Source organism: Rhea americana, unplaced genomic scaffold (genome assembly GCF_003343005.1).
Source record: "Rhea americana isolate MKP2758 unplaced genomic scaffold, rheAme1 scaffold_313, whole genome shotgun sequence".
Classification (NCBI taxonomy): Eukaryota; Metazoa; Chordata; class Aves; order Rheiformes; family Rheidae; genus Rhea; species Rhea americana.
Window position 1 is genome coordinate 345,301 of NW_028186439.1, and position 18,684 is coordinate 363,984.

General features: G+C 44.0%; 1 protein-coding gene across 1 annotated transcript in view; it reads left to right on the top strand.

Moving 5' to 3' along the window:
- Position 1: 1 nt before the first annotated feature.
- ESYT3 (extended synaptotagmin 3) overlaps positions 2–18,684 on the top strand; it is a gene marked incomplete at its 5' end in the record, with an annotated part of 33,944 nt that continues 15,261 nt past the window's right edge. Inside the window, 7 exons of the mRNA XM_085310224.1 lie at positions 2–253; positions 6,390–6,431; positions 7,405–7,539; positions 8,073–8,149; positions 14,958–15,024; positions 15,813–15,902; positions 16,796–16,851. Coding sequence (XP_085166350.1) covers positions 2–253; positions 6,390–6,431; positions 7,405–7,539; positions 8,073–8,149; positions 14,958–15,024; positions 15,813–15,902; positions 16,796–16,851 — 719 coding nt within the window. The remainder of the gene's footprint in view (positions 254–6,389; positions 6,432–7,404; positions 7,540–8,072; positions 8,150–14,957; positions 15,025–15,812; positions 15,903–16,795; positions 16,852–18,684) is intronic.

The following is an 18,684-nucleotide window of genomic DNA, read 5'->3' on the forward strand; positions in this document are numbered from 1 at the left end:
CGGGCTGCTGCCGCCGCTGCTGCCGGCGCTGGTGCTGGCGGCGGCGCGGGCGCTGCTCTGGCTCGGCCCCGCGTACCTGGCCGGGTACCTGGGGCTGAGCGGCAGCTGGGTGCTGCTGGCGCTCCTGCTGTGGGTGTGCTGGGGCCAGAACCGGCGGGGGAAGCGCTCGCGGCTGGCGGCCGCCTTCGCGCTGCTGGAGGACGAGCGGGAGGCGGTGCGCCGCGGGCTGGCCGCCCGGCACCTGCCCGCCTGGGTGAGTGCGGGCGCGGGGCGCCGGTGCCCCGTGCGGGGAGGCCGCGGACGTCGCCTCGCTCCCTGACGGACGCGCGTTGTGCTTTTAAACTAGGGGCCGCTCCACTCCCCGTTGCGTGGTGTTGCGCGGCAGCTATTTCAGTTCTAGAAGATGCTTGTTTTAGCCTTTCTCATCCAGAAAGTGTTCTTTCTAGCATCATTTAAAAAATAAGCCCCACAAGCACTGAATTCTTTGCTAAAGAGCAAATGTTTAACTTCAAAGAATCAGCTCTTGGCAGTATTGAAAACCAGCCCCGTTTGTTCCTAGCTGTTCTAGGTCTTAAAGCGAAGAAACTTGAAAATCTAGCTGCACTTTTTGCTATGTGTATTTGGTTATTTGTTGTGTAGCCTTCATTGGGTAAYGGGGAAAGGTGACTATGTTTTTTCTTCATCACTGTTTGCTTAGCGTTGCAAACCTGTCAGGGGCTGGTCGGGGAATGCTTTTGTTGCATTAAAAAAAAGAGAGAGAGAGAGAATGTGGAAGAGCTCTATTTGTGAAGAGTGTTGCATGGAGGTGCTTACAGTCCATAAACTGTTTTCTATAGCCTACAGTGCTCGGCTCACCTAAAGCTGTGGGAAATGAAGGCAGTCAGCGCTTCTGAGAAGTGGGACCAGGCTCTTTCTAGCAAAGTTGTGTGGCTCCCTGCATATGTCCTCCCCTGCTGGTCTCAGAAGTCTCTCTCTGAATGAGGTTTCTGCTTGTTTATAGTGACAGAGGTTTTAAAATAACTTTAAGGATTAGTGAATGTAGAATTATCAGCTCTTGCCCTGATTTGAAGTGTTACGTTTTATGCTCAAGCCCCCAATGTCGGTAACAATTTGAGACTCTTAATAACCATTTGAAAAACAGAAGCTCCTTCCCAAGCAATCTCAAACGTTTTTAGGTTTTGTTGTTGAAAGTGTCTGAAATACTGGGCTTTATTAGATTAATGCCCTGTATTCAGCACTTGGGAGACTGCATCTGGAGCACTGTGTCCTCCAAGCACAAGAGATTTTGGCAAATGAGAGGCTCCAGCAGAGACCACCATGGTGGTCGAGGGCTGGAGCACCTGGTGTGTGAGGATAAACTGAGGAAGTGACGCTTGTTCAGCCTCCTTCAGGAGAAGGGATGATTTAAGAGTGGAAGGCATCTAAYTGCTGCTTTCTACGACCTAATGGGTGGTTACMGAGGTGATGGTCAGCCTCTTCTCRGAGGTGCTCAGCAAAAGGACAAGCCTTGATGGTCTCAAGCTGCAGCAAGAATAATTCCCTGTTGGACATAAGGAAAAAATCCTCACAGTCAGAGGGATTAAGCACTAGGATGGAAGYCCAGGAGGTAGTGGGATCTCCGTCCTTGGAGATGCTCAGAACTCCAGTAGAGAAGGCCCTGAACAACCTGACCTTTAAAATTATCCCTGCTTTGAGAGTGATTTGAACTAGAGACTTCCAGAGGTTCCTTCCAACATAAACTATTCTACAGTTCTAAAATGTGCAGCCATAACGCAGGACGAAGGCATGYGGTTGCATGTGGACGCAGCATACGAACAAGCCAGGAGTAAGTGTCCCGCAGCCCATTGCCTGACAGTGCAGTCTTGGGAGGTCCAAAGTGGGAAAACAGAGAAAAAAAAATGCAAACCCCTCTTTTTCTTCAGGGCCTTACTGATGACTTCAGAATTTTTGGAGTTGGCTGAAAGAAGGTAGGGTGTAGGACTGAAGGATAAAGGAGTTCCAGGGTGTGTTTGCTTTTAATTTTAGTGTTCATGTTCCAGTGTGTGTTTGCTTTTAGTTTTAGTGTTCATCAGTAGTACCCCATCTTCTCCTTCTTTCCTTTCCTACASTGATGAATTTGTTTGTCATCAGTTGGTGTCTGATACCACAGTGTGTTCATACATGATGTTTTTTAACTTCTCATTTTTTGTTTTCCTTCTATTCTCTCTTCTCCTTTGTGCCAGTCTTGGCAATTTCTTCTCGCCTGCTGTCTATTCACAGTTGTCTATGGTGTCATCTTTTTTTTTTTTTTTTAATCTTTCATTTTTGCCTTCCAATGTTCATGAATCTTCAATTGAAACAGCTCTAAAAATGGCTCCTATGTTATTCCTACTCCCACCTCTGCATGTCAGGAGAGAATAAAATTCAGGCAAGGGGGAGTATGGGCTGGAAGTGCAGTGAAACCCTTGGAAAGGCACTGGAAGTGTGAAGCAACAGTGGTATCTTAGGAGATCGGTAAATAGTTGTCTCCTTGGGTGCCCTGTAGTGAAATTAGGAAGATCTGATCAGTGAGGCATTAAGACATGTCATTGATTCCACTAATTGGTTAAAAACTGGTTCTCTGTGAGAGAACTGCAGTGACTCTTTMGAAAGCCACAAAAGTGGCTCAGACTCTTGCTGAGTCCTGGTGTGGGTTATTAGGAGATGCGTTTGTATTGCAGCCTTTCCTTTGGTGGGGACGCAAGGAGGGTTTCCCTCATCCACTCAGCCATCTGTTTCAGGAGATCAGCAGGGATATTTTGCAGTATCAGTCTCTCAGCTGAAACCAGTCATTGGGATTGAAACTGGCTGGAAGTGRGTCGGATGTGTTCTTGTGGTAGGCAGTGTACGTGGACGGGAGACGGGCTCRTGTAGAGCAAAGAGCTGAGTCTGTGTCTTGGAGAGCCGAGGTCTGCACAGGCTGAAATCAGAACGTCACTCTTCAGAGTCACTTTTGGCAAACTAGTCAGTACTGGAGCAGGAGTCATGCTGCTTCTCCTGCCTTCATCTTGGAGTAGTGGTGGTGACTTCTCTGTGTTGCTTTTGCAGATGTAGCAGATAGCAAGTGTGCAGAACATCCAAGAATACTGCAGTTCCTCCTGACTTTAAACCTTATACTAAGAATTTGATATTACTGGGTACAAACGATCCTTTTAAAATATTACCTGCGAATTCCTTCTTTATGCATATACTTACTTAGGCTTTCTTTCCGGCCCAGAGAGCCAAAAAAAAAATGGTCCCTTAAAAATACCTGGATGGAAACATTCTTGTGTCATATTCGAATAGAGCAGCGCAGTCAAGTCAGACGTGGTGTGAGTGGTGTGATCGTTGGTGAGGCCTGCTCTAGGGCAAGGTAGAGCCTTGCAGAACTTCATACGTTTTATTTACTTGCTAGTAATTGGCCCTTGCCTAGCATTTTTGATCTTCAAAGCTCTTTTCAAACGCTAAGTAGCTCTTACAGCTTTCCTAAACTGTTTCCAAGAATTGTGCTTACTTTGGCAGATAAGGGGAGACTGATAGTGTGRCTTGCCCAAGGCTACAGAGCAAGTCTTATTCTGGGATAGTCCTAACTTTCGCAGCTCCYGGTGGCTGGTTCTGGGCTTAGTAGGGAGTGTTTTGCGCTTGTCCTCTTAATTATGCTATTCTGGTGATGAACTCAGGGACAAGACCGTACTGCCAGGGTACCACCACTAACTAGGGTCAGAAGTGGGTCTGAAGTCCAGGGCATGGTAAAAAACTGGACCTGTCTATGGGTTTTTCTTCAAAACTGTTGCAGTAAAAAGAGCTTAGTAGTGCTGCTGAGCTGACTTAAAACAGAACTCACCTCCTGCTAGATGCTAGCAGGATTGCCCTCCTATTGGAAAGCCCTCACGGTAGGAAAGGCTTTGCTCGGAGTTCGTGCCATGCTAGAAGCAGAGAATCTAGATGCCACGCTAAGATGCCAAGCTCTGCTTGTTCTGCAGAGCAGCTCGTTGAAGCTGTAGCAATGAGTCCAGTTTACCTTTGGTACTGGGAACCCACTGAAACCTCATGGCCTTTCATATAAGGCAGAAAGCTGTTTCACACCAGAKAGATGTAGTCTGCCAATCTGAGAGCCCAGTTGACCTAGCTGCAAMCCCCCGGTCGTCTTTGACAGGCTTATTCATGTGGCTATTTCTTCCATCTGACAAATGAAACTGAGGCACAGACTGKCTGAGTTAAGCTGTAGAAGAGAAGGGACTGTGCTGCAGACGCATGAGCAAGGGGATGTGAAGCACGAGGGGAATGTACCCGAGATGGCTGCTAATCCCACTGTAGTGATGTGAGGTGTGACATRCTGATCTGTGATTCATTGCGGTCATCTGGTTGCTTTTGCCCTGAGTTGTCCTATTCTTGTGTCCATGACTCAAATAAGTTACTTTTAAATTGCTTTTTCTTGAGGTGGGTGTAGTGGCCACTGCCTTCTCATGCCTGTTGCCTGATGGTCCTAGGTGCTGTTCCTGCTCTTCTAGGYCACCAGCTTTGCTTCTTGGATGCTTCTTGCAGTTGCCTCTCTAACAGCTTTGGCTCTAGCGAGTAAAACTCTAGAGGTTTATATTCTGCTACATTTCTCCCCTAACGCTCATGGATCTCACAAGTGGACAGTGGCTCTGCTGCTGGGATCTGGTGGCCTGGAATCGTGGTCTGTCCTTTTTTGATCACTGCCCCGTTCCTCATGTGAGGTCCTTTGAAGGACAGCTCCCCACACTGCTGCCACTTCTTCTCTGCCCGAGACTGATTCAGGACCGGCTGCAGGGCACTGTGCGGTTTGACAGCTGCCTTGGAGCTGGGGGCCAGTCACTTTCCTGGCAGCCATGATTGGTCTGCCTGGACAGAGGACCTTTCCGAGCAAGGTGAAAGGCTGGCAGGTGATGAGGAGGTCCCTGGTTCCCCTAACTCTCCTTCATGTGAAACCTCAGCAGTGTTTTATCCGCACTGATTGTCTCTTCCCGTGCAATATTCTTGCTTTTCAGGCAGATAGAGCCAAGTAGGCTGGTATCTGAGTGAACTTGCGTTTTCTTGTTTAATGGAAAAGTTGCTATTTATAGCATCAAAAGAAATTGCTTATAAAAAATATAGTTATATCACTTTGTTTTTTAACATAATAATTGGAGATCATTTGAAGTATTATTTGGGCAAGGGAAATGGGCTCTGTGATCACACAGCAGGCAGGGCCAAAAGGCAAGCGACTATCAGTTGTATCTGAAGGGCTCYGAGCTCCTCTCTGAATTAAACAGCAAACCTTTCTACTGAAGAGTGTAATTCACAGCTCTTGTATAAGGAGGTGAAGTATCGTCCTACCTGATTTCTATATTGGGCTAACGATAGCGTAAGGAGTCCCTTAACATATTTAAGTGCTCTTGCAGGGCTGGATGGGACCTGAATGCCTGCTCTGAGGAGCTGCCGCAGTCCTGCCCTTCTGCACCAAAGAGCCGCCAGCCCGTTGCCCTCGTGGAAAAGGCCATCCATCGCTGGGGGGCCGGCAAGGCTGTGGCAGGGCTTCGGCACGTCGTCTAGCTGTGAAATAATTAAACTGCCCCCCCTGCCCTGGCTGCAATGTGGTGCTTCACTCTGGGGTGAAGGTTTCTGTCTGTTCTTTAAAGAAGRTTGTCAAAAAGCTGTATTTCACAAATGATGGAGTTAGCCTTTCTCTGCAAAATTTACACTTGTCTGTCATGAGTGTGAATAATTATGAATAAGGCAGAAGGAAAAGGTGAGTTTGGATGTATTTCCATGTGATCCATCCAAATTCTTAGTATGGATTTGCCCCATGATCTTTTTAATTTATGACACAGCTTAAAAAGCTCTGAGAGATGAAAATGCTGGGCTTTTAAGATGACAGCGTATACTAATAGACTTAATCTCTTACAGTGCTTCTTTTCCCTAAAGCCATTGGTGCTGTATTAGTGTAGAAATGCTGTCACAAGCAATAAATTGAATTTCTCAAGCAGCTCCTCATTTTCCACTGTGCCGTGTCCTGTTGCGGGGGAGCCCGTATCTGACACGGGCTTTGAGCTGCTTGTTGTCATGAAGGGAGGTAGGTTCCCACGGCTTCCCACTACATGACCGAGAGAGGGATGAGAAACCTAATGCTAACAGGATATGACATTTGCTTTAATCACATAAGTGTGCCCAGAGGCGTACTGGTACAGCACTGCGTGTGTCTTCTTTCACCTGTTACTATTTTAATGTCATTTTTAGATGAAGTAATAAATTATAAAGGGTGTGTGTGAGGAACAGGATGTCARCTTACTCTAAAACCTGTTTCACAGTCCCCAGTGTATTTTTACGTATGTTGCAGCGTGACRAAGTGGTTTGCACGTGGCACTCACTTCATTTTCCTCTGCATCCAGGTCCATTTCCCTGATGTTGAACGAGCGGAGTGGCTGAACAAGGTGAGGTGCTCTGAACTCCAGCTTACCAGGCCATCTGCTGCGAGCTGCCCCCAGCGCAGGCTCCATGGACCAAGTCTGAGGAAGTTTCCAAATTGCTACAATAAGGCTTAGTCGTATCAGYGCCTGTACTTAGGTTTTGGAGCATGTAGAGTTGCCACAGGTTTTAGTGAGAGCCAAGTGTTTGCCTGGTTGGTGCAGATTATGCATTCTCTCATTGGTTTGGCATTTGAAGTCGAATCAATAAATCAGACTCAGTTCAGACAAAGCTAAAATCACCAGCTTGTTCGTTCTTACTGAAAAGCAAAAAAAAACCAAAGCAAAACAAAAAAAACCCCCACCAACGAAAGATTTGTTGTAGAATGATTTGATGCATTTGACACTTCATTCTGAGATGTGTGTATGTATGTATAAAATATAAATTTATATATATATGTATGTATTTTTTAATCAAGAGTGATGGCCTCTCCTCTTGTCAAAGAGATTAGCAAAAAGCTTTTGGATCAGTGCTCCCATCAGCAGGTTTAACTGAGCTCCCACTGGAACTGTGGGAGCAAAACAGCTGATCTGGCAAATTAGCATCCAGCAACCATTTTTTTTTTTTTTTTAAGCAAACTTTCTTCTTGATGTAAAAGTTTGTCACTCTTCTCTAAATAAATCTATCTCCAGGGAGCTTTCTGACACTTCAGAGTAATTAGAGACTACTGTGCTTTAGAAACTTTAACCCTGGGCTTTGCCAGTTCAGCCAGTGTGGTTTAAAAGCAGTCAGCAAACTCCATGGTGTCTAAACTTACTCCTCAGTTCCTAAAGCAAATTCTTCTTCTGAGGAATAGGAATGGATCCTTCCAGAGAGGTGGCTTGGTATTTTAAAAAAACAGACAGTAACAGCCAGATATTYTGTGATGTGTCTGTTTTTCAGTAAAAGGTGTATTGTAAAAAGAATATTAGGTGTAATTTTACTTTTGCTGTTCTGTAGGTCCTTGTACAGGCTTGGCCATACTTTGTGACAATTATGGAAAAAACGTTTAAAGAAGTTCTTGAACCAAAAATCAGAGCAAAGAACGTACACCTGAAAACATGCACCTTTACCAAGATCCACTTTGGCGAGAAGGTAGTGTGACTCCTTTGCAACATTTACAGTTCAGACTTCTCTGGAAAGTTGAGACGCAAAGCAGAGAGTGCTTTTAGGGGGTTCTGGCATTCACCTCTTCAACAGCACTGAGTATTTAAAAGAATGGTATTGGTATGGCGCCACTGTTTCCGTTCCTCCTCTTCCTGCTGATCTGAGCACCTTCACCATGAAAGAAAGATGATCAAGGGATGGGGATAGAAAATGGGACATGTAACAGCATTTCTTTCTGTCTTACATGCTTGTGGCAGGAGTTTTTGGTTCTTCCTAAGGCTTAATTGCAGCATGAGCTGCTTGCAACCAGCCCTGTATTTTTTGGATTGCCAAGGATGTTCACACTACATCTTTAAGGGACAAATTTGTGCAGCTTGCTCGTAGTTTACATGTAGTTGTGCAAAGTCTTTAAAGAAAGCTAGCTCATCTACTTGGATTGCATGAAGAGGGTAATCCCTCTTCATGTTGGCTGTTACTCAGAAGATACTAACTATGCTATATCTTGTCTGTCTTTGTTTCAGTGTCCTAGAATCAATGGAATAAAAGCCTACACCAAAGAAATTGATAGAAGACAAATTACCCTGGACCTGCAGATATGGTAACATTTCATTATTGATTGTATAGGTGGTCCTCATTGCCCATCTGGCAGCTGTGTGCAAGTTGTCATGCTGGGTTGGACACATGGTTTGTTAAGCCCAGCATGAAGCGGAGAGGTGTTTATCTTATATCAACCTGCAGTGGTAAGGCATAATCTGTCCCTCAGCTGATTTCCTCCTTACTTGCAGAGGTAAGATGATGTATATCAGCCTTGAAGTCAAAAGGTAGTGCCACCTGCACAGTTCAGGGTGTTACCTCCTCTGGACTGCCACTGCTGCTGTGGATATAAAAGTATTTTCCCCTGGCTTTGCCATTCCACTGCATTTCCTACTCTGACAACTTTCTGCTCTGGAGACCCGTCTGTGTTGCCCTTCTATGGTTCCTCTTCAGTCCAACCACTCCAGTTCTTCCAAGTTTACTTGCACTATTTATTTACCTAATTCCTTCCCATAGACTGATCTTGTTTTATTCACCACTTGTTCCTATGTCACCCAGTGTATTTGCTTTTTTTGATTGCAGCTGCTCTTTCCACAGAAAATTGCCTTGAGCTCTATTAACAACAACAAGAAAATTCAATAAAACATTTGATACCTTCCAGGCTGTTTCGAATGAGCTGCTCGTATGTTTTTGTCAACATCAGAGCCACTGCAAAGCTAAACTCTCTCCTGATTTAGCCCAGAGAATGGAATTACTGGTGAATTACCACTTGCATGCTCTTGTAGCCCTGTAGGTGTGGTGGATAACTGAGCCACCTGACTGAAATGTTTTTTCTTCATGGTGGTGTCAGGAAAAAATAGTGTGAAACTATGGAGTGACTTGGCAAAAACACGGAGCTTCTTGSAGCTGTGCCTGCTGCTTCGTGTGGCAATGGCATGGCAGCTCCCCCAGGCCCTGACACGGTACCAGCGCTCCCTGYAGAATAGCTTGTGTTTGATTTGAAGCCAGAACATGTTGTGCTCCAGTGCAATCAGTGAAGCACCCTTTTTAATAGTGTAGCCGGTTTTAGGGCCTTTGCAAATCATTTGTGCTTTCCTCGTTGAGATCAAGGGGTTCTCTGCCTGCAGGCTCTGCAGGAGATTGCTGCTCTTCTCTGTTAAATTGCAGCTTCTGGCTGCTTCTCCCAGGTACTCATTTCTACTATCTTCTAATAATCAGCTACAGAGAGATTCCCCCACCTCCTCCTTCCCATTTCTCTGGCAGACCCTGCAGCATCTCCAAACTGGCCACTTGTTTCTGTTCCTCATTCTGGCAATAACTTGCCTGAACTGTCCTCTGATAACCCAAGTRTTTTGTGTACAGAGATAGGGCTGTTCAGCCTGCCTGTCCCTTTGATGGGAAACTCTTCTCCTGGGTTGTGTTCAGGGCCCAACTCCTCTTGTGTTAATATGTTAGCATCAGTTTCGGCAGGCGAGCTGTGCATTGTATCGTTGCTACAGGAAGCAGTGTATTGCCTCCAGGAACAGGGAGAAGCAGATCAAGGACCAGTGCTAGTTATTTACTGCCTTTTTCAAGGTTACCAAAGGAACATTCTTTTTTCTTTCTTTAATCAAAACTGTGGGCAATTTCCACTTTTGTGGGGTGAGACAAAGTCCTATTAYGAATATGCTCTCCCTGCTACATGAAGCATGCATCTCCTGTCTGTAGTTAGTTATGGCTACCCCTGTTAAATTCAAAATAACCCAGCAGGATCATGGATGTTTTCATGTAGCTGGGAAAGCTAGTATCTCCATTTGTGCACTGTGGAGGTGTCAGTGGAAACACTTCTGTTGTAGCAGGATTTGTGCTATTGCAGCTGGTGCTAAGGAGAAGAACCGGTTGGAGGAGGTGGATCTGAGCTGCCCCAGATGGGAGGATGCAGTTGTTTGCACTGCATCTCAGTCGCTGCCTGTCGATGAGTCAGGTCTGGGTGGCCGGTTCCACTTAAGTAACCCGTGACTGGCTGGCGTGTGTGCGCAGAGCCTGTCTCTGCCTGGAGACTTGCCTCCACAACTCTGTATGTGGTATCAGTGAGTGGACATGCGTGAGTAAGAGCATCCAGCCAGAGCTGCYGCAGGTCAGTAAAGACCTTCCTGTGGCTCCTGCATGTGGGAATGAGCCCTAACAAAAGTAGGAGTGGTGTGGACGTTCACAGTCAACGCAGACAAACACCATCTGTCCATGCATGGAAATTGAGAATGGGTGCTGCAGGTGAAAGTGTAGCAGCGAGGTGCTGCAGCTGAAATAACATCCCTCAAATTTCACTGCAAAGACCATGTGGCAGAACGAGGAGGTCKTCTTCTCCAACCCCAAATGTTTCTAAATATATGTGATATCATGAGGAAGTGAGAGGAACTGGAAGAGACCCTTAACTTAGAGGATCCCATATTGGAAATTTCTACAGATTAGGAAGCTTGTGAACTTACATTTTACAGGTGGCCATTGTTGCATGATGACAGTTCTCTTTTGTTGCTCTCTTCCCAGTTAACGTTTGATGTGTGGTCCAGATTTTTCTTAATCAATGCTCTCAACTTGGTAATTAAAGGTAAAAATAAATTATGACTGCTAGAGTCCAAAAGCCACTGATAAAGTGAGAAGATTTTATAGTCTTACTTGTTTTCCACGTTAAGGTGCGTGGGGGCAAAGTTGCATCTCAGCTGCCTCATTTTTGTGTACAGGATCCTTCTGAGTAGTGCTAGTAGTGACTTCTGTCACCAGTCACCTCTTTCCTTTTCTCTCTTGTTCCCTCTGAAGGCCCTGGTTGCTGAAAAGGTGTGATTTGAATCACTGTCCACAGAGCTGAATCCTGGCATCACAACTCTGAATAACAGAGAAATGTACTGTGGGTGTAAACGCGGTTCAATTTGCAATGTCAGGACCGCAGTGACCCCTCTCAGGTTAGGTCTGAGAAGCAAAGGCTTGCTGCAGGTGACATTAAAGAGTTAACGTGCCTGCATGTCAAAGAATAAATGTGACTCCTTTTTCCTGGTGCTAGCTAGGTGTAACTTCAGGGCAATTCCCTTGCTAGTGCACACATGGGGTTCTTGGCCCGCTGGCTGGCTCGTGGCTTTGTGCAGTGTGGGCCAGGACAGCCATAGACAGGAAAGCTGATCTGCTGCTTTGCGCAGGAAGCCTTTATCCTGGACAATGTTCCTCCTGCTATGATGGCTGTTCTCCTTTGCTCTGGTGCTCAATAACACATTGTTTATAGGTATCATTCAGAAATCTTAGCACGCTCCATAAATGCTTCCAACTTTTAGCCTTGCAGCAGTATAAGAGAAGGGATTTTACCTCTGCTTTATCAAGGAGGAAACTAGTCTCTGAAACCCAGAGACTTGGATTTGGCTGGGGAAAAACACAGGAAGAAAAAGCACTTTCCTGCTTAGACTTCCTTAGTGGTCTGTATGGAATCACTGGCTCAGTTTTCACAGCCACCAGCAGACATGTGGTCTACAAGTTCATCGATCTATTTCTGCCTGTTCTCCGTAATGTGAAGTGGCACTGAATGCTGCCATTCAGGTCTGTGCTGTGTGAAGATGGGCGTCCTTTCCTTTGTTTTACAGTTGTGATGCTCAGTTGGGAGCAACTTTGCTTGGGAGCTGTGAGAAATAGCACTTAAGTCCTTCATTGTTATGGGCAGCAGCTGTCAGCAAAGTCAGGGATGCAGTAGATCTGGTATCACGTGGAGTTACCAAAAGAAAATTGAGAAGCTACTTTAATTAAATCTGTTAATAACAGCTTATGTGTCCGTAGCATCAGAGCATTGGGAATGGGTATGTAGAGCAGTATCTCATTATAGTCTGACTGTCCTGCATGAGTGGACAATCCTTGGGTCTTTGGCAGGAGAACCAAGGCTCCGAGGTGACACTTGTCAGGCACAGAGAAAGAAGTCCATGAATTTTTTTCCAAGATCTTTTGCCCAGTCTCTGAGATGATATAGAACCATAGAATCAGTAAGGTTGGCAGGGACCTCTGGAGATCGTCTAGTCCAACCTCCCTGCTCAGCAGGGTCACCTAGAGCATGGTAGACAGGCTTGCATCCAGGCGGGCCTTGAAGATCTCCAGAGAAGGAGACTCCACAGCCTCTCTGGGCAGCCTGTGCCAGTGCTAATGTACTCAATTGTTGCAAATTAAGTTGGTGTAAATTTTATCATGGCTTATAGGACCACAGAGACATGTTGAGATAATTGCAGTTTCAGCCATTTATCTGTCTGAAAGACCTGGCATCTGTCTATTCTGTTTGCATATCTGCCTCCCTGCGGAAGGATTCCTGATCTATAGCTTTCAAGTGACAAATAGGGAAGTACCAGGTTTTCTTCAGGGCTAGATGAAAGATGAGATCCCAGCAGGTCTGTGGAAGTAAACTGTGAGAGTTCTGGGATCTCCAAATGCTTGGCCCTAGATATAAATCAAGAATCTGCCTGCTGAGCTAGGGAACAGGACGGGTGTGTTCACAACCTGAATTAATGTCAAAGCATTCCAGAAACGTTCTCCAAAAGTGCAGTTTTCAGGATAGGAGGAACTCCTCAAATGCAGCCACTTGACCTTCTGTCCCTGCCTTTCTTGCCACTAATCCTTTAATTGCCAGTGCTACTGTGGAGCTGTGTGATCACTGACCTGTAATCATGAGAGATTCAAAGTATTTGAAAGCACTATTATATTGCAAGAGGGATATCTTGGAATGCAGCTACTTACTATTATATTCATCTAATTTGTTACTCTTATATTTTCCATTTTTTTCCAATTTTTTTTCATTGGAAATATTGCTTGCTCTTTTATGGCATTTGTAGTGCATGAGATGTCATGGAGGGTTAGAGTAATGATAAAAATATATACAGTTAAAAGTTTGTAAGCCTTGCCATTTACTTCTGCAAAAAGAGCTCTGAACTTAGACAGTCATAGAATTAGTAAGGTTGGAAGGGACCTCTGGAGATCATCTAGTCCAGCCCTCAAGCAAGTGGCCCGTAAGGGGATTGAACTCGYGACCTTGGCAAGCTCTAACCAACTGAGCTAAACCTTCCTAATCAACAAGTTTGCAAGTCTTTCTGGATATCATCCACTGCAGAGCAGAGAAGTAGTCAAAACTAGTATACAGCAATACTTTGAGCTTTGGTGGAGTTTGGGCTAACTGAGTTTGTAGGGTCTCCCAGGAAATGAAAGGATTTTGGAGACTTGTCTAATGTAGTCTTGAGCAGAAAAGAAACACTTAAACGCTTGGAAGCATTAACTTAATAGGTAAAGGCAAATGGCAGAGGTGGCCTGGTTTCTCAGGAGCATTTCTTCTGGAGCAGAGAGGACAGCAAGGTTGTGCTGAGCAGAGGAGGCAGACAAAAGCAGTGAGCAGCTTGGACTTGAAATGAGGAGTAAAACTAACGAAGGGGGTGCGCCCTGGCATGACGCGATGCCTGCGTGAAGCAGGCTGAGGGTGATTAGAGGCTCAAGCCCTCACGGAAGGGGAGAAGATTGCTGTGATATCTAGACTTCAAAACATGCTTGTATGAGGTGTCACTAGAGACGACAGACACCTAGGATGGAATGGGAAGAGTTTTTGATCGTGTGGAAAGGCATAAAGATTGTAAATTGGAACGCTGAAACTTATTTGTTGTGTGTTGGACACTGGCAGCAGCCAAATTAAATCCTCTTGGATTAATGCAAATTGAGGGGCTCATTTTGGCTTCTCATTCTGCTTGTTGTGACAAAGCTTCATTAGCAGTCAGTGTAATGGGCTGTAAGATAACGTTAAAATTATAGAAACTAATAAATGTAAAAATAAGTCTAATTATGTGACTAGCTTTAGAGGAAGACTGTGTTAATTTTAGTGTGCTCTGTGARTTTGATTATTTAAAAAACTGGAATGCTCTATTATTAAAGACTTTAAATTGTTTGTTATGAAATTCTTAGATTCTGCTAACAAATTCTGTTAATAAAAATTTGGAAACTTTGCTTGCAGAAACAGAGACAAATTGACAAGGTTACACATTCTTTACACTGCTTTTTTTTGTGGGGTGGAGAAATCTGTTTGTGTACAAATTAATGGGGGAAATTAGTGGCAACTGCAGCCCGTATACATGTGTGGTCAGAGCAAAAAAACAGTCCCGTTTCTCTGATTGTGGGGTGGAAGTATGCACACAGGTAAATATAGCACCTTCACTGTGCCGTGGTACCTTTATCAAAGTCTAAAGTGGTTTCCAAATTGCAAAAAGTGCCACACTTGGCATTCATTTTATTCAAAGCCTGATGTTCTCCATGGCAACTGACCAAAATCTGATCTAAATCATCGTCCTTTACCTTAGCCTCAAGGAAACTGGGTTATTTTTAGTGTTGAATTTGTTCTTCTCTTGAGCTCTTTGCTTGTTGGCACGGACAAACTATAACGTATAGGGCCCTAAGTATGATGGCAGGATGGCTCTGTATCAGCCCAGAAGTTGGGCCACTGGTTTCTTTTGCATGGCACTGGGGGCTGTGGCAGAGAGGGGAGCGAAAGAGTCGTTACTGCGACTCTAAATTCCCAGTGAGCCTGTCAATCCCCTCCTAAGAGTGAGCTTTCTCCAGTCAACTTCCAGTCTTAAGAATGGGAAATTAACCTTGAAATACAGATGTTGCTCTGACATTTTGCAGGTAGATCAATACCCCAGCTGATACCAGGGATTCTACTATGAAGAACCAACTCTTGTTCCGTGTGCCCAGCTTTCCCTTTTCAGTCAATCGAAAATTCATCTCTGCCTATAGTATTGTGTTGTCAGTCATTAAACKCATTTTCTTTATTTTCTGTACAGACCAAATTTGCTCACCAGGCGATTGCAACCTGGAATAACATGAGAATTTTCTTTCAGTTACATAGGGGACTGTGAGATTCACATGGACATAACAAAATTTAAACTTGGAGTGAAAGGCATACAGGTGCGTGCAATGCTAAAGTTGTCTGGTTAAGGCCATATGTGATAGGAGGTAGCATGTCCAGTGGGGCAGTTAGGACGCTTGACCAGGAAACCACAGACTAGCTGTCTTGGGGCGAGTCACTTCATCTCCTTGTGTTCTGGCTGGAGAAATAGTGCCTTCCTTGGGCAGCACCTAACTATATTACTTCTAAACTTCTTAATGTGATTTTTAAACAGATCCAGTGCTAGAGCACTGAACATGTATGAGCCTTGCCCCTTGAGTTCAGAGGAGTTGCATATTCATAAGAGACAGTTATGTTAGGATGTTCAAAAACCATTTTAGATTAACCTTACAACCTGTTCTTATGATGTTGGTGAAAGCTAGTAGGTAGATCACAAAAGCACYGACAGGACTGGGCTGTGTGGCAGTCGGGGTTGCAATGGTTGGGGAGGGGGAGAGGGGTTATTGTTATCATCAAATTCTAAGTAAAAATATTTCAAATAGGATTCATAAAATCACTAAAAAGCTTACTGCTTTGAAACTGTGGATGATGTTGTTCAGACAAAAGCAGCTGTGGGGTTCTAGTGATGGTGAGGAAGGACATATGAGGACTTTGTTTTCCCCATATAACTTAGGGTACCATACTGGTGTCAGACCCCTACAGTTCCTTTCATCACATTTTGCCATAAGCAAACAGAAGTTGAGGTTTAGATATTCACCATGGATGTTTATACCAGGCTTAGCCTTATAGTGCCCAAAGGTCTCCTGAGAGTTTCACACTCAGCTTTCCTTGTCTCTTCTGTTTGCAGTTGCATGGGACATTGCGGGTGATACTGGAACCTCTTCTAACTGATGCACCTTTTATTGGAGCAGTGACATTTTTTTTTATGCAGAGACCGGTGAGTTGCTAGTGAACTGCAGTCGTCTTGATTCTTGGTCTGTCTTAATGACCTATTCTCTTGCAATTGCATTTAAGAAGTTACTTGCTTCAGTGTAAGAAAGGGTGGACTTTCTGATGGTCACAACAGGTAGCCCTTTCATAGGTGCTTGCTGTAAGGATCCTGCTAATTATTAAAATGAATTTTAAATGCACCTATCCTTGGGACCATTCAGCCATGGCCAGGCTATGAAAGCTTGCTTGTTTAAGCTTGTGTATGCCCCTTAGTTGAATTCAATTTAGTAAAGTATGAGAAACCTTCTTGTCCTGTAAGAACCAGTTACATTATAGCACAGGATTCTTTGCTTGCTTCTGGATTATACTATGCTTGAGTTCATGGAAGCCATGCATTTTTGATACTGGATGAGGTGTTTTGTGTTTATATGTAGTAGCATTATTTTAGCACAGGAAAACTGTTTTGTTTATTATGTAAATAGAAATAGAGACCTCCTGAAGCTGAGTGTTTGTAAATTCCCCTGCCCTGGGGCATGGGCCAAGTCCAAGTGAAAGGGTGAAGAAACAACTTTGAAACCTAGGTAGAGCACTCAGGCTTAACAGACATGCCCCTGGGGCGTCTGATAATGGCCATTGCAGGGGACTGAATGCTGAGTTCTCCTCTGCTTGCAGGATAAGCCCCAGTGATACCCTTATTTCAACTGTGGCATGTAAAATAGATAAGGAAATTTTTATCAGCAGTTAGTAGAATGTGTAAAGATACTCATTTACTGGTGCAGGTTTTCTTTTCTTTACATAGCTGGCTTTGTTTTAGAAGCATTTGCTTTTCCCTTAAATTCCACATTTGTCCTGAAATTAATTTTAATGAATCTGTGTTATTTTTTTCCTCAACCTTGTTAGTACTTGGAAATCAACTGGACTGGCATGAGCAACCTCCTGGATGTCCCAGGGATTAAGTGAGTGTTTTGCATAATTTCATTACTTTTAAAAATCATTCAGAAGGTGGGCCAGGTTTCTTCAGTAACCATGGAAGTTATTCTCAAGAGAGACTTGTAGAAGATACTACACTGATACATGTCCCAGTGTATCTGGTGGTGGAGTTTGCAAAATTTGAGTAGGAGACTTTTTATGGTCATTCAGACTTGCTTCATTCCCTTCATTTGACTGCAATGGTGTCTAATCTGAAAAATGAGCGCTTCCATTTCCTGTGCACCAGTTACTTGGTAGTTAATGGTAGATGAGCGGATTTAGGTCATTAGCGATCTGTACTTATGCTTATTTGCCTTAAAGTGAAAATAAGTTACGTACCACAGACTTGCAGTGCTCTTTTTTCACCCAGAAATACAATCTGTGACAAAGAAAACCTCAACAGTTTTGAAATAAAGAAAAATCTCTTTTCTTCTTTTAAATCTGCTAACCCCTTTCATTCTTCAAGAAACCCATCTCCTCACCAGTGCTTCCTGAGTTCATCTTGTACGTAAAACTTGCACAGAAAGACTGAAAATGTCAGTGGTTTTCACTATCTTAGGTTGTCAAACCGTTTCTCTGGATTGGAGGCTTGCTTCTTCCTTTGTTCCTCAGCGTAAGGAGGAAATTTTGACATATGAGAACAAAACACATATTAGTTACTTGGTCATTACTTCTCTTCCTTTAAAAGCAAACCCAGACACTTCTACTCCCCTTTCCTCTGCTGCAGCTTGTGTTTTGCAGATGCATAGGAAGTAGTTGGCCACTCTAGGTGACAACTTATGGAATAAAGTGCTGTAAAGAGTTTCTGTAGACCTTTGATGCTAAGCAAGAGGAAATTTTTTTCTTAATTTGAGAGCAGCATTTTGCCTTGCAGTTTGCCCTGAGAGCTCCTGTTTTTATCAGAGGAATTAATCTGTTCTCTTTTCTAATGCAGCTTTCCTTAATCCTTGCAAGGAGAAGGTATGTAGGTGTTTCAACCTACAGTCGCTCATATAATTAAGTACAAATTTGGTGTCCTAAATCTTTGCTCCCTGGTTCTCTCACGGTGATTTGAACATAGAAACCCTTACTTTTAATCATCACTGCATATAAAAGCCATGAGCAAAAACATACCTGACTGAATAGCCTGAAATACAGGTTGAACAAGAGCTCTTCCTTTCAAATGAGCCTGGCTTACCTCTGAGTAAAGAAACTGGATCCAACCATCTGTTCTCATATATAAACTAGATGATTTTGACAGGAAATACAACTGCTTGACCAAGGGTTTTCAACTTCTTGGTTTTACATTTGGAGTTTGAGAGGCCTTTCTTTCCTTCTGGGTGAAACCAGCCTCACCTGTGGACTGTGACAATGTTATTGCACAGTCTTATCCCAAGAAGCTGCCCAGTAAGTGCTAGGTTTAGCAAGAGGATAAAAGGTTTTCAGATGTTTGGAGTACTCTTAGTTTTTCCTCTAATATTGTCTGCCTTCCATACCAAGTTGTAGTATATTGAAACGATCTCATTATATCACCCAGGGAGTGCTGGAGGTCTGTRATTACCCTACACTTCTTGCTCAGGAGAGGTAGATCAAATCACAGTTTTCTCCACAGTAAAAATACAGAAAAGAAGTTCCRAAGAAAGATTTGAAACTGGAAAAGCTAAAAGCGCTTAGGTTTTAGATTAGATGGGCAAATACGCTGGACTCCAAGAGAGACATCACCCTCCATTCAGCCAGTGTGATCTCCCTTGTGTCAAAGGCCCAGGAACTTCAAGAAATATTTTCCTTCTTAATGCAGTGTTGTCAAGAGATGGAATCTCACCTTTCCCTTAGTCTTAAAA